Raw genomic sequence first — 14,836 nt, forward strand, 5'->3', positions numbered from 1 at the left:
TAACCATATAGCTAAAAATTTGTATTCCCCAAATCACTGGCTGAAATGCAATGATTTCAGAGCAGTACACTAACAACATAACATATTATGTTCCATGATTATTGCTACAGTAGTTTATGAAATACAAGGAAGCCAGTAACAACATTTACATTGTCAGTTTAGAGTGGTCCAACTCTCCATAATCTATATCTTAAATTCTGACAAGAAAATGGTATGACAACACTATGGTGCAACAAAATAATAAACTGATCCCACAAATGTATATTTAGAAGTAATGAAACTCCTGAAACTATTAATATTTATAAGATTCTGAATTGAAAACAATACTACAGTTACTTCTTTCATGCTGAATCTTATGTTAGGCTCCTAAACACAACAGCACTCTTTGATATGTCAGTGAAGTGTTTGAAGACAAATCATTTGCTCCATTCAACCCAGAATTAGGGATGAACTGCACGACTTCAGATAGATATATTTAGTGTTCTGTATAATATTGCTTTTAAATAGTTTTGATGTTCTGCAAACCTTCAGTTAAAAAGCCACTTTTCCTTCTCTTAAATAGATGGCACTTTTATACATAATTTATAATTTTTCTGACATAATCTTTCAATACTAATGTTAGTTGTTTCATACACCTGACAGCTTCAAATAAAATATTAAAAGGAAGGTCAACATTGGTCATGATATTGATGTTTTATTGATAGCAGAATCGGTTTCTGATCACATAGTGATCATCTTCGGTGCTGTACACATTAAACTCAGACACTGGTATCAGGTTATCAATAACCAAAACTAAGAAGCGATCAGAATATTGAGTTATTTTGATCACTTCTTAGTTTTGGTTATTGATAACTTGATACCAGTGTTTGAGTTTAATGTGTACAGCACTGAAGACGATCACTAAGTGATCGAAAACCGATTCTGCTATCAATAAAACAACAATATTACGACCAACACTGACCTTCCGTTTAATATAACATATATGGTCGTGGTGCAGACAGTGCTCCATGGAGTCACCAATCAATTCAAATAAAATTATTTATTGCTACCTATATGATAACTTAACAACATATTACCAATCTCAGCATTTACCAGCAGCTTCCTATTAAACGTCCCTTGATTTTAAGACTGAGTGCACACAGTCTTGCTCTACAAAGACACTAGTGCTTTTTAAGAAAATGAAACCAACAATGAAATCAATTTCAATAGTGGCCAAGTTGATTTAGTTGCTGAAAAATGGTAATAACTGCAAAATAGTGAAAGGTAATCCTTAAGAACAAAAAGGAGGAGCTGCTGACAACTGACAACAGCCTAAATGAAACTATTCTAAAAAAAGTAAAGACAGAAATGCGATTGCTTTCATGGAAAGAAGCAATATAAGAACTAGGGATGAGAAAACAAATTTGAGTATATGATCTACCAGGACAGACTTTGCAACAGTACCAATTCATCAATCTAAAGACTTACAAAATTTTGATGGAGACCACAGCTGAATCTCACTCCAGTTATGGGATCCTTGTTGTTGGAAAAGACAGCAAGTGCAAAAGAGAGTTTCCTTTGTAGTAAGTTTGCACAATTTGTACAAGACTTCACTAAAACCTCTGAACTATGTAAACATTAAAGAGCTGCACTGAAGTACTATTCAAACATTGTCAGACTAAAGATAAATGCCATAAAAACATCCATATTTGCTCATTTTTTCACCATAAACACATTTGTGCATGCATAATGTTTACTGGAACTTTTTGTCACCTTAATAACACTAGAAGCAAGTAATTAATGTAGAAAGAACCACAGATATTCATTCTCTATTAAGTCACAGTTAATTATGAAATTCACTTTGAAACACTTTCAACAAGTAATTTTTAGTGTTATCCAATATATCTTCAACTGTCAGAAAATTTTCCATCTTCTCAAAGCAGCTGCCATTGTAAGTCAACTGTTTTAATTTATGAACTGCTTCATACACTACGCAACGAAACATGAAAATTACTTTTCCCATGCAACTTTATTATAAATTATCTGCAAGAAGGAGGTAAGGACCTCATGGAAGGCTTGACCCTTTTCATATGCATACTGAAAGAGAGGACTAACTGATCTGTTTTGCAAACAAAGTGTCTAGCTTGTATTTGCTCATGAGCAGAAGACTATATTGAACTAAATTACCAAAATATAAATGTGCATCCTAAGTCAAGTTAACTAAGTATTTTAATATAATTGTCTTGAATTCTTGGGTCTTTTTGTCAATCTAAGATGGATTGCAAGCACTCAACCTACATCCAATCGATTGCCCTTTGTTCATCGTAAACAAAATTTTCATATAGTAAATGTTGACTCTGATTTAACATAACAGATGCTTTCAGTTACACCATAAAATTGTTTGAATTTATCTGTCTCATTTCGCACCAGTTATTTCAGTTATATTTAGTCTAAATGCTCTCATTGCATGATTCAAGTTTTTACTGTCAATTTCCTTTATAGAAACTGTGCCTGAAAGTCAGAACCACCTCTTTCTTGTAGTGACATAGTAGGTATCATTGGGTTATCTTCCACAAATTAATTTCACCAAGACTGCTACAAGAGTGCTGCTCAACTAATTTTCTGGCACTTTTTTTAAGGCTTTTGAAGTAATTGAGGTATCTCAAAAGCAAAGGGTCAAAATACCTCAATACATATAGGAAGTCTCAAGTAAAGTATGATCTTTTTATTAACATTATTTAAATAAACATTGAATTTGATACACATATGAACAACGTAATACATAATTTTTATTATGGCAGTTTTGTAGTGGTTTTTAAGTCCTTCTACATCCACCTCAGGAGAGGTCAATCAACACATTAAAAACATGTTTTGTGTGAAAACCATTTGAACTAAAAGACACTTTGTCATTACAACACAGTGTTTTGGTGATGTTGCAACAGTAACGTTACAAGCAACCATTACAAAAGACAATGTCTCAGATGAAGGTGGGTAGAGAGTCCCAGCAGTGATGGACAGTGGCAGGTAGTGATTGGTCTGACAGAAAGAGTGTCACTTAAGATTGCACTGTATTTTCATTTTTAATGGTGGTATGGTGACACTGTTGAGAGCTTATCATAGTGACTCACGTATGTGCTCTTTTTGTACTGGAAATTACGACAAACAAAAATTCTGCAAAGTGCTTCTTTGTTATTCAAATCTATTATCATGTCAACCATGAAATGAACATGTGAATGAAATGACATCAACAAAGGTAAATACATCTACAGGAGTTGTTGATTTGGCTACCTACTAATTGGGTGTTGATTAAATATACAAAAAACGAATGTATGTAAATTTCACTGTCTTAGACGTCTTACCACTTGCATCCATATTGTAAATTTATTCATTCCCAATGCAACTTCTTTACAACTACCTACTAACAACATTCCATATGAAGATAAACTCCCTTTGCAGCATAGCAAAATGTAAAAGGAGATATTTGGCATTACCTAGCAACAACCTCTCTTCACAATATAAACAAGTAAGGCTTAAAGAAATATCACTCAGCAGAAGGATGATAATGTTGCACAAAAAAATTTATTATCCTTTCAGCAACTACAAGTGTTTATTTTCTAAGGGTAGAAGGGATGTGGACTTCTGAAGCTAGCTCCCTGCAAATGGTTATGGAGAGAATTTGGTTGGCTAGTACCAGGACAGCAGAAGAAAATATATTGAAGTAACTTCACCCACTATGTCCCACAAGGTTCCAAGACAGACTAACAGAAGGCAGGGATGAATATAATAATAGCTGAAAGATTACTGATGAAATCACAGTCAGCTTGCAAGACAAATGAAAGAAGTGAATCACAATACAAAAAGTGCAGTGGAAGCAAAGATCATAAAGTCTCAAAACCTAGCATAACACAAAATGCGTCAGACTGACACTCACATACAGTTTTTCCGAATGATGATTCCATTTATACAGACTGTGTCATGTGAATGATGGAGACTCTTAGACATTATCAAAGTCACTTTTTTATATTCACAGAGTGTGCATTAACGAAATTCATTCATTAGGACATCAAAAAAGTTCAAAGAAGAGCAGCTCATTTAGCACTATTGCGAAAAAGGGGAGTGAGTGTGTGTGTCACAGTTATGATATGTGAGTAATAAAGCCATTTTTCATTGTAGTGATAGCTTTTCATGAAATTTGAATCACCAACTTTCTCCTCCGAACACAAAAATGTTCTGCTGATGCACACCTATGTAGGGAGAAATGATCAGTATAATAAATATGAGAAATCAGAGTTTGCATGGAAAAATGCGAGTGTTCATTACTCCCATGTGCTGTCCAAGTGTGGAACACTAGAGAAATAGTGTAAAATTTTTTGAAACATTCTCTGCTAAGCACTGAAGTGTGAATTTTGGAGCAGTCATGTAGATTTAGATTTTAAAAAATAAAAATAAAAAAATAAAAACAATATAACATCGCAACTACAGTCCTTGTTTAACATTAAAATTACATAATTATAATTGGCATCGATGCTCTGATCCCAGTCCAAAGAAACAGAGTGGAAGGTTTCATAGTAACTGAATAGTTGACCCTACGGTGACTGTTTCTAGGAGTTAAGGATATAGGAGCCAAATGGAAAGAGAAGAATGTTTCAGGACTTCCAAGCTACACTTTTACATCAGATCCAAGTCTTGTCACCTAATGACTACAAGTGTTGCCTTGAAGTAGCATTATCTCTTTTAAGAGCACTTGTTTTCAACAGCCTGTTTAACACTTGGAAATTTGTTGCAAGGCCATTCAATGTTTACTGTTTCATCTCATTTTCAGTCAGGTAGTCATTAGGGTCCATCTTTTCTAGTCTTCTTTGAGGAGTAACTTTCTTTTTTTTTCCCCAGGATAAAGAGAGCTGGGGTATGACCACTCAAAGCTCATCTATTTAGAAGCAGTGTTGAACCAGTGGATTCCCCATACTCCAACAGATGACTCAGTCAAGCACTCATTATTTTTACTTACTGAATTTCCAACATATGCTTGGACACAAACTGTGCACAAACTTCATTACACACAAATTTCTTATAGATTATGTGATACTACGCAATATACAGTTCCCTTGTGTATTAACAGTTCACCAGCAATTTTGTGTGTGGCAATCTGAAGCTGAACAAATAAAATAACCTACTGATGAAATTTTGGCAGGTTCACTGACAGCATGCACCTACCTTGGGCTTGACAAGTCCTTGGTGCTTTCACATCCTGCCATCCAATACACACACCACCTGAATATAGTGCAACATAAAACACATTGCTCTACATGCAGAGCCCTCATTCCAGTTAGACATGAGAAGCCTGCTCTATCACGAGAGTAGGAAAATGGTAGCAGCTATCTGCACCAAATTGTCATTAAAGCAAATACAACTACAATAAAAATGTGTTTTTCATTTATGCACATATTATGAATGGTCAGACAAAATCTTGGATAGAGATGATAAAATGTATAACCACTTGCAGTGGAAGAGGTGATCGGCAATGGAAGGCAAACGAAAGAGTTGCATTATATTTCTCAATTATATACATTTAGGCCATCAGCGAACAAGGGCGGGAGGGGGTGGGGGGAGGGGGAGAGTGGTAGTATCCAATCAAGAGTGTAGGTCCAATACCACAGTTAAGTTGTGTACAGCTTTTAATGATGTTTGTCCACTGTTCATTACTTCCTCCATACAATGAGTTTTTCTTTCCTTCAGCCATATATTTGGTTTCACAAATTAATGTAAATATTTAAAAAAAATTGTATTGCAGTTTATCTAACAATGAGACTCGACAAACCCTAAGAATACAATGGGAAATGGAGAAAATGTAAGAAGTAACAACACAAAACTTGTCGACAGAGAGCATAGAAGATAACATGCAAATAAAGTCAGACATTTCACTTGGTTTATGAAAATGGGTGTTTGTCAGCAATCAGATCTAAAGTGCAGAGGAACTTATAAAAAGTAAACAAAAGATACAATGTATCTTATATAAATCTGTTGATTTGAGGATTACAAAAAAGTTAACTAATATTTTTAAACAACAGAACAGAAGTTGTATGAAGAAATGTGAGAAAATATTGAAAGAAGAAAGCTCATAAGACCATATAAATGCAACTGAACTCAACCAATATGTACAAATAAGGAGAAGAGTTACACAAATAAGCATTTACAAAGAAAGATAAACAGAGGGATCATATAAAAGTATTGACAAGCACAATGTATAGATAAAAATGGAACAAAAATGGGAAAGACAGTGCAAAAGAATCTTGTACTCATCTGTTGCTAAAAGATATTTGAAATGTTAGTAATTAACATAAAAATATTAAAACATCAGTTTAGCTCAGTTTATAAAATGATTAAACAAATGCATCAATCACAGAATGAACAAAAAATGAATAAAAATTGGAGAAAAAATCAGAACAGGAGGATAACTGTAAAGGTGAGGAGAATAATAGGATGTCAGGAATTGTATTTGTACAGTGTTACACCATGGTTTCTCAGATACAGGTGTGAATAAGATATATATTTTTTGTGAGAACCAAACCTATGTTTCTGCTGCTTTCAGTGGAAAATATGCAATTCTGATTTCATTTCCACACAAAATGTCTACTGTATGAATAATGTCAAGGTAAGTCTTAAAGTTTACTTCAGAGGATCTGACATTAAATTCTGCTCATGATTGTAAAATGATAACAAATTTTATGCAAACATTTTACTGAACCATGTAATTTATTTCAGTGCCACAGAAACAGCATTGGCATTCTAAAACACATCTGCTTAAATGGATCAGCTTGCCTAGTCTATTATCATGATAAAACCATGCCAGATGTTTCAATAAATTCATTATCATTGGGTATAATAATATAAAATGGTATATTTCTCACTAATTAAATATATCTCCTTTAAATAAAAAAAATGCTGTGGTTTTTGATGACAAGAAAGTGTTCTTCACACAAATGTTTGCTATTTAGGGAACTGAACAATATGCTCCAACAGGTTCCATGATTGACATATAATAACATCTCCACAAAAATCCAATGACATGAAATGACAACAGCAAAATCTTTAAAAAATGCTGAACTTGCAATGCAATAAATTTGTTGTGACAGATGATAATCTGAGTAGTTCATTGATTTAATCCCTACTGCCAACCTACATGATACTTTCACTTTGTACTGTGACATAATTTACAAGTAATATTAACATCATGATAATCCCTGGATGGTAAAATAATGAATATGATGTTCTTCACATGTACTATGATATGCAACGTAACTAATTTTGAAAGACCAATGACAAATGTCTTGAAAATGGTAACAAAGCCAAAATTGCAATAATCTGTCTAGCACAAAATAAAATAATAATCAAATGGTGAAATCATTGTCATTCATACAATAAATACATGTGACTGTGCAAGGGCAGATGTTGGAGAGTACAATGGATAATTTTGTGCAGCTGTTCAGAATGTGTGCCAGGAACAATGTAGGAAATCATCTAACTATTATCTTCCATGTGGAATTGTAACAGTTCCTGCATTTAATCTTATTCACATTTTAAGTGCATTTCTTTTCTTACCTCTATCCACAAGGTTCCTTTAACCATTTAGCCAATGGAAATTTAAGGTAATAATAGCATTAAATCTTGGGAAAAATTTGACTGCAAGTTATGCAATAAACACTTTACCATGTGTAAGAAAAGATGTGTAAAAAGATATTAAAATCACTAAGGTTGACAAACATTAAAAGTAGAAGTCTGCATAAAACAGTTAAAGAACAGAGTTTATGCAGTCATATAGAGTGAAACTAAATACAGTTTTCTTTAAGGGTCACAGGTTTTTGTTTGTTTTTAAGTTTTGTGAAGCATCTTACAACACACCAGCAGTAACTATATTTCTTGAAAAACCTAGCAAAAGGCCAATAAATAATTAAAATTTAACTATATGATTCCAAGGCTTGTAATGGTTAACCCAATGACTGTAGTGATAAAACAAGAGACATTACTTAAAAGCACAACCATATAAGCATGAATAAGCATGCATTACTTGAGCACCAACCATAAAGAAATATGTGTGGTTGCTATACTACAATGAGTGGACAGCTAAATCACCAACCAATATTCCATGTCCATTGTTACATCACAAGGTATGCTAGAGGTTGTAATAGCACTTTGAATTACTGCTGCATCATGCAAATTTTCTGTCAAGTGAGATAAAATGTAGTTATTGCTGACATGCTGGGCATCAGCCCAAAGGGGGTGCATAATTAGGAAAGGGAACACAGGTGGCCATCTGTGAGACAGACACGTCAAATGTTAGAGCCAACCTGTGCCAAAAGCCGTATTCTGAAGCACAGGTAGAAGTTGTCTGCAGTAGTTTTACTGTCAGGTATTGGAAAAATGATGGTGTCCCACACTATCACAGTTATGAATATTCTCTTACCAAAAAACAGATATACTAATTTGACGTAAAGCCAAACGGATAACATAACTAAAATGAAACATTACAGTCAACATAAATGTGACTGGAACAGTATGTTTAAAAACTCTCTACAATGTACTTAGATCTCATTTTAACATGTACAAATATTGTGTTAATTTCAATGCATTCAGTTCATATAGCGTGGTCAAGAATTACTGTGTTTGTCCCACAGGATGATTAGCATTGTAAACTTTATTTTTTTTTTATCATAAACAAATAAAGAGAAGATCTGAATCAAGGCATGTGAAGTATACATAGCAACTTTCAGTAATTTCAGAACAACAGGAAAGAAACCAAACATGTTTAGAAAATATACACAATATATTAAACCATATGAAAGATATCATTACTATCATAAATATGGTAGTTACTAATAAACTGCATCCATCTCCCACTCTGCAGTGCATTATTTCTAAAGCAGTGTTTTATGGTTAGGCATAAATTGCTTTTTTGTGATTTCTGTTAGGTCTATGACTGTTCAACACTCACTCCTCATCTGGAAACACAATGGTCATGAAGTCTTTTTTTCTTGATTTAGCCTACCTCTATATTCAGTCTGTTAGGCAAGACCTAGTCTCCACTATATATCTTATCAGACTAGTGCATCTACAACTGTACTAAAACTGTCCATTGTTTTTTTGTTTGTGGATGCTTCGGCTATTCTCACTGAACCTTTTCCCACTGTTCAATTATTTCCTTTAATGAAGATATTTTCAATTTCATGGATTTTTTCATTGTCCACCAATTATGTGGGAAAGTATTTGTTTGCAATGTGATACTCCAATTGAGATGTGAAGAACAGTTTGAACTGCCATTGTTTTATGCGCACAAATTAGAAGAAAATGAGTTTATCCACACAGAGTTTTGAAAAATAGAAGCAAATTCAACGAATCCAACACCATGCTTGTAAATATTGAATTCCTTTAAAAAGAAAGAGCCCAGGACAAACTCAATCCATTTTTTAAAAAACTCTGTATAATTACTTATATTTTAAAACAAATAACATAAAATATGTTAGCTCTCAGACAAAATACATCCCACTGCAACAGTGACTTTAGGAAAGATGTTCTCTTTCTTGTCTGGGATAATTCTGTTTTCTTGTTTACCTTCTATAACCAGGAATCAAGTATCAGATTTCATTATCCCACATGGCATTCATGAATTCATGTTTTGATGTTCCATTAAAGAAAAATTTACGTGGTGATTCTATGTACTGTAAACTATCTTACTACAATTATAGAACCACATCAAATGTAGTGCATCTTGGTCTTGTCTCTGTCATGTGATGCTATTTTCAAAACAAGCCTTTCTTTGCATTCCATCCATTGTAACAAGCATTAAAAGTCTCATTCTCTCAAGATATGATCCTAACATCAGGTCAAATTCACAAGAAAAGTAAAAATTAGTTACATGAATTTCACACATATGGTGCTAAAAAGTTCATGTCAACACAGGCACTTCACACCAAATAACAGTTACTCACCTCTGCTCTAACAAATAAACATGAATCATGAAGAATTAGTTTAGGTTAGTGAGCGAGTTTCCTCATTTCTGAATTGGTGTTACTGTACTTCTAGGCTACCATTCATCTCACAAAATTTGAGAGCAATATCATCTAATGTCCTGGAATCAGTATAATTTCCTTTTCATGATGTGACACTCTCCCACACAGTTTTGAATTTTGTCTCATATTAGATATACAATATCACTTTAGCACTGCTGAGTTGTCACAACGAATATGCATAATCATCAGAATTCAGTTCTCTATGGGCAAGTGCAAACATTCGTTCCTGTTAACATAGTGATGTTTTTGGTATGTGACTGCAATGAAAAGCAACCTACCCAACACCACCTCTGTTTTATTCTCTTTGTTGAAGAGATATCATTGTTTTATTCATATATTCTCTTTTCATTCCAGAGATCACTGAGTTTCATACTATTCTTATGCAATACTTCTCCTTGTAACAGTACATATGAAATTTCCTATAGGAATGGCCTTTGCACTTTTAATACAATTTTCAGTAAGTATCCTTCAGTCTCTCTCCATTTGGACTTGCTGCAGATTGTGATAATTACTTATATGCCCTAAAAAATGCAAACTTGTCTGATTTCTCTGGCATGAAAAGAATTTTAAATGTTCTTATTATTTCCTAGTCATTACCTATTGAGCTCAACATATTCATTTTCATTGTGATACTCATAGATACACCTGTTCACACTTTTCAAATTTATAAAACCATGCAAGACATATAACTAAAGGAACAGAGAATATTTATCCACAGTACTAGCTCACCTGGTGCATTGGATCGTAGCCCATTCCTCCATCTGCATAAGGTGGCTGTAACGAGAGTGATTATAGTTAGCAAATTTATTTTAAGTATGCTATTACATTAACAAAATTACACCTAAGGTGTTTCTGCAATACAGACACAAACCAAAATAAACATTACATAATACATACTAAGTTACAAAGAAGCGACTGACAGGTAAGCTACGTGAAAATTACATTAGGAAAAAAATCCTTTGGTAACAAGTATTAAATCCCAAAAATTCATCTAAAAAAATAAACTGTCCTTCTGTCTCACTCCAACAGATATGTTCCTAAGTAAATTTTAGTTTCTCGCTGACACCCCCTAAAAGTTACAGACAACAGATAGTGTGTATTTTGTCAACTGATTTCAACTGACAGTTAAATGGTAACTTTGTATGATAATGTATTTGACACAGAATCATGGAGTTTAGTTTTGATTTTTACATGAAGAATGAGACTACCCCTGCAAGAATTGCCACTAGGGGCAGGTCAGATGTGCTAAATTAGAGGATCAGAATGGTTTAGTAAGATAATTGAAGGTGAAAATAAAATGGTCTCTATTGAGGTGTTGACATTGATTTGTCCGTATGTATCATTCTGTAGATACCAAACAGTGTAACTTACAGAAAAACAGCAGTTTATACCTCTAAGAAGCTGCAGAAAATCACAAAGTGAATATGAAATCTCTCAGTAGCAGGATAGGTTGGAAGTATGAAGATAGTAAAATTTTTGGTATATCCACAAGCCATTATAGTTATTCAGACACATGCCAACTTCCATAACTACAATGCCCATACTCAGTCAACAAAAAGAACAAACAGTCACAGGCATGTGAGCCATACTGATACAAAACTTTATAACAGACTGCCAGACACCATCTGGAAGTTAGAAGATGTAAACAAATTTAAAGCAGAGTTTAGAAAATTTCTACTCAAACAATGTTTTTACTCAGTAAATGACTACTTAGGCCAATAAAAAATTCTGATAATGTTTATATTAAAACGATAGTTAAAATATTGTATTTTGCCCCTAAACATTTTATTATATTTGTATATCTAATGGGCAGCTATTGGGTGTTATAAAATCTGTACTTAATTATTCTAGTGTATATAAGGACTTGCTGTCTAGAGAGGACAAAAATAAAGCCCAATAGAAAACAGACTAAGCAACTATAATACCATAAGTGTATATGTATATAACACACACACACACACACAAACACACACACACACACACACACACACACACACACACACAGTTTTAAGTCAAATCACTAGGACCTAATAATTTGTATTTTTTGGTAATGATTTTCAATCACTTTTACTATTTATGTTCTGTCAGTGTCAATGCTTCAAAAAATATTAACCTACAAAAAAGGGTCTCGTATTTGCATAAGACTGCAAACTGAGTTTTTCATTAGAAAATTTGTTGTAGAAGGGAAAATTAATTCTAGACTGTTTTTAAATGCTAACAATTGGATACCTGAAGGAACATAAGCACCATTTCAAAAAGTAATTTTATCATAGTTCTGTACTATCATCAAACATAAAAATTCTCTCGCGTCTATGCAAAATAATTGAGGAGCATTTTTTCCAAAAGTTGATAAATGCTCAATTTTTCAAAATTCAAATTTTTCTCGTTATAAAGCAGACTTGTTGCCATGCATGCCCTCCTGAAATGGTTGGGTCTAAATCCAATATTTGCTGTTGCTATAGGGTGTTGAAAACTACAGCTTTGGCATAACCCAGTATTTGCTCTCACCTAGTTAAAGTGATGAACACAAACCATGCTTTGCTTCTGAAGAACTGAAGGAAGAATAACAATATAGGATGTCACTGTCAATGATAATGTGAGAGCATTTCCTGGGGAAAAAAGGCATTAACTGTAGACAAACACTTGCCATCAGAACCAGCAGTAGAGTGAGCTCGCTGCCGCCGTTGAATAAGCAGCAGCCAGCAGCAAGCCGCACTCTGAGCTCACTTATATGTGTCATAGTTTAATTCTTAATTTCTTTGCATGTTGTTGGGTACTTGCACAGTTTTATTCATAAATTTTGGGAATATTATAGTATTTGAGATTAGTAGCATCACGTTTTAGTACCTGAATAGTGTAAATTTGCGTAGTCATCAGTCACCTGTTTGTTTTGAATGGCTTGTGCGATAAAAGAAAGGGAAAAAAAATGTTAGGGATGGATAGGGACTGCACCTGTTGTGTACCGATTCAGGGGGAATTGGCCACCATCCGTAATCAGCTGGAAGCTGTGTTGGCTGTGGTTGGCAGGCTCCAGGCTGTTGCCCTGGGCTGCATTGACATTGGGACATCCAAGGCAAGCACTTTGGTGCCTCTGGAACCTGTAGCATCGCTTGGGATCTCTGATGCCACTGCACCTTCAGACTCGGATGTCCCTGTCGGTCAACACTTGCCTGATGGTGATTAGCAAACCGTGGCGGGGTCGCAAATCCCTGGGTGGAAAGCCAAAGTTGGTGCTGGCCACAAGGCTGTACCCTTACACCTCTGTAACAGGTTTGAGGTGCTGCCCACGGCTAAAAGTACTTCTGAGGCAGCAAGTGCGGCCTCACCTGTTGTGGCCAGTCTTCTTGAGAGGTCCGGACAAGCGCACAGGGTGGGATTACTTGTCATTGGGAGCTCCAATGTTAGGCAGACGATGAAGCCCCTTAGGGATATGGCAGCTAAGGATGGGAAGAAAGCCAATGTGCACTCCATGTGCATACTGGGGGAAGTCATCCAAGATGTGGAAAGGGTCCTTCCGGATGCCATGAAGGGTACAGGGTGCAGCCAACTGCAGGTGGTAGCTCATGTCAGCACTAATGATGTGAGTCACTATGGATCGGAAGAGATTCTCTCTGGTTTCTGGCGGCTATCTGAGTTGGTGAAGACTTCCAGTCTTGCTAGCGAGATGAAGGCAGAGCTCACCATCTGCAGCATCATCCACAGGACCGATTGCAGACCTTTGGTACAGAGCCAAGTGGAGGGTCTGAATCAGAGTCTCAGACAGTTCTGCAACCATGTAGGCTGCAGATTTCTCGACTTGTGCCACAGGGTGGTGGAGTTTTGGGTTCCGCTAAATACAGATAGCAGGGGCTGTGTGGTGTGGACTGGGCATTTTTTTTAAGGTTAGACAGTCTTGGGAAAGATCAAAAAGGGCTCCAGTCCCAAAGGGTACAGGGCAAACAAATGACAAGAATCGACGAAGCAACAGTCAGTATTGTAGTTGTACATTGTTGTAGCTGTGTTGGAAAAATACCAGAGCTTTAAAAACTGATAGAAAGCACTGAAGCTGAAATCGTTATAGGAACAGAAAGCCAGCTAAAGCCGGAGATAAAGTCTGCCAAAATTTTTACAGAAGTGTAAACCGTGGTCAGAAAGGATAGATTAAATAAAGCAGGTGGTGTGTGTGTGTGTGTGTGTGTGTGTGTGTGTGTGTGTGTGTGTGTGTGTGTGTGTGTGTGTGTGTGTGTCTGTTGGTAGTAGTTTATCTTTTAGCGAAGTTGAAATAGATAGGTTATACTCAACAGCCATACCAAAATAATAATTGGCTCCATCTACCAAACCCCCAACACAGATGATATAATAGCTGAACGCTTCAAAGAGAACTTTAATCTCATTACAAGTAAGTACCCCACTCATACAGTTATAATTGGTGGAGACTTCAATCTAACCTCGATTTGTTGGTGAAAATGCATGTTCAAAGCCAGTGGTAGACAGAAAACATCTTCCAAAAATTGTACTTAATGCTTTCTCTGAGAATTACTTTGAACAATTAGTTCATGAGCCCACACGAATTGTAAATGGTTGTGAAAACACACTTTACCTCTTAGCCACAAATAATTCTGATCTAATAGAGAGCACCAAGATGGGTACAGGGATTAGTGAACACAAGTTCATTGCAGCAAGGCTCAAAACCGTATCAACCAAAACCACTAAAAATAAATGCAAAATATATCTATTTAAAACAGCAGATAAAAATTCGCTTGATGCCTTCCCAAGAGAGTCTCCATTCCTTCCAAGCTAATTATGTAAGTGCA

The 14,836-nt window shown here is 35.2% G+C and overlaps 1 protein-coding gene across 5 annotated transcripts in view; it reads right to left on the reverse strand.

The window, feature by feature from the left end:
- LOC126299190 (homeobox protein extradenticle) overlaps window positions 1-14,836 on the reverse strand; it is a 325,234-nt gene that overhangs the window by 34,007 nt on the left and 276,391 nt on the right. For all 5 annotated transcript variants that reach the window (XR_007552741.1, XR_007552742.1, XM_049990969.1 and 2 more), the window contains exon 8: window positions 10,773-10,817. Coding sequence is in view for 3 of the 5 variants with exons in the window: in XM_049990969.1 (XP_049846926.1) it covers window positions 10,773-10,817 (45 nt within the window). In the remaining 2 variants the exon portion in view is untranslated. The remainder of the gene's footprint in view (window positions 1-10,772; window positions 10,818-14,836) is intronic.

Source organism: Schistocerca gregaria, chromosome X (assembly GCF_023897955.1).
Source record: "Schistocerca gregaria isolate iqSchGreg1 chromosome X, iqSchGreg1.2, whole genome shotgun sequence".
NCBI lineage: Eukaryota > Metazoa > Arthropoda > Insecta > Orthoptera > Acrididae > Schistocerca > Schistocerca gregaria.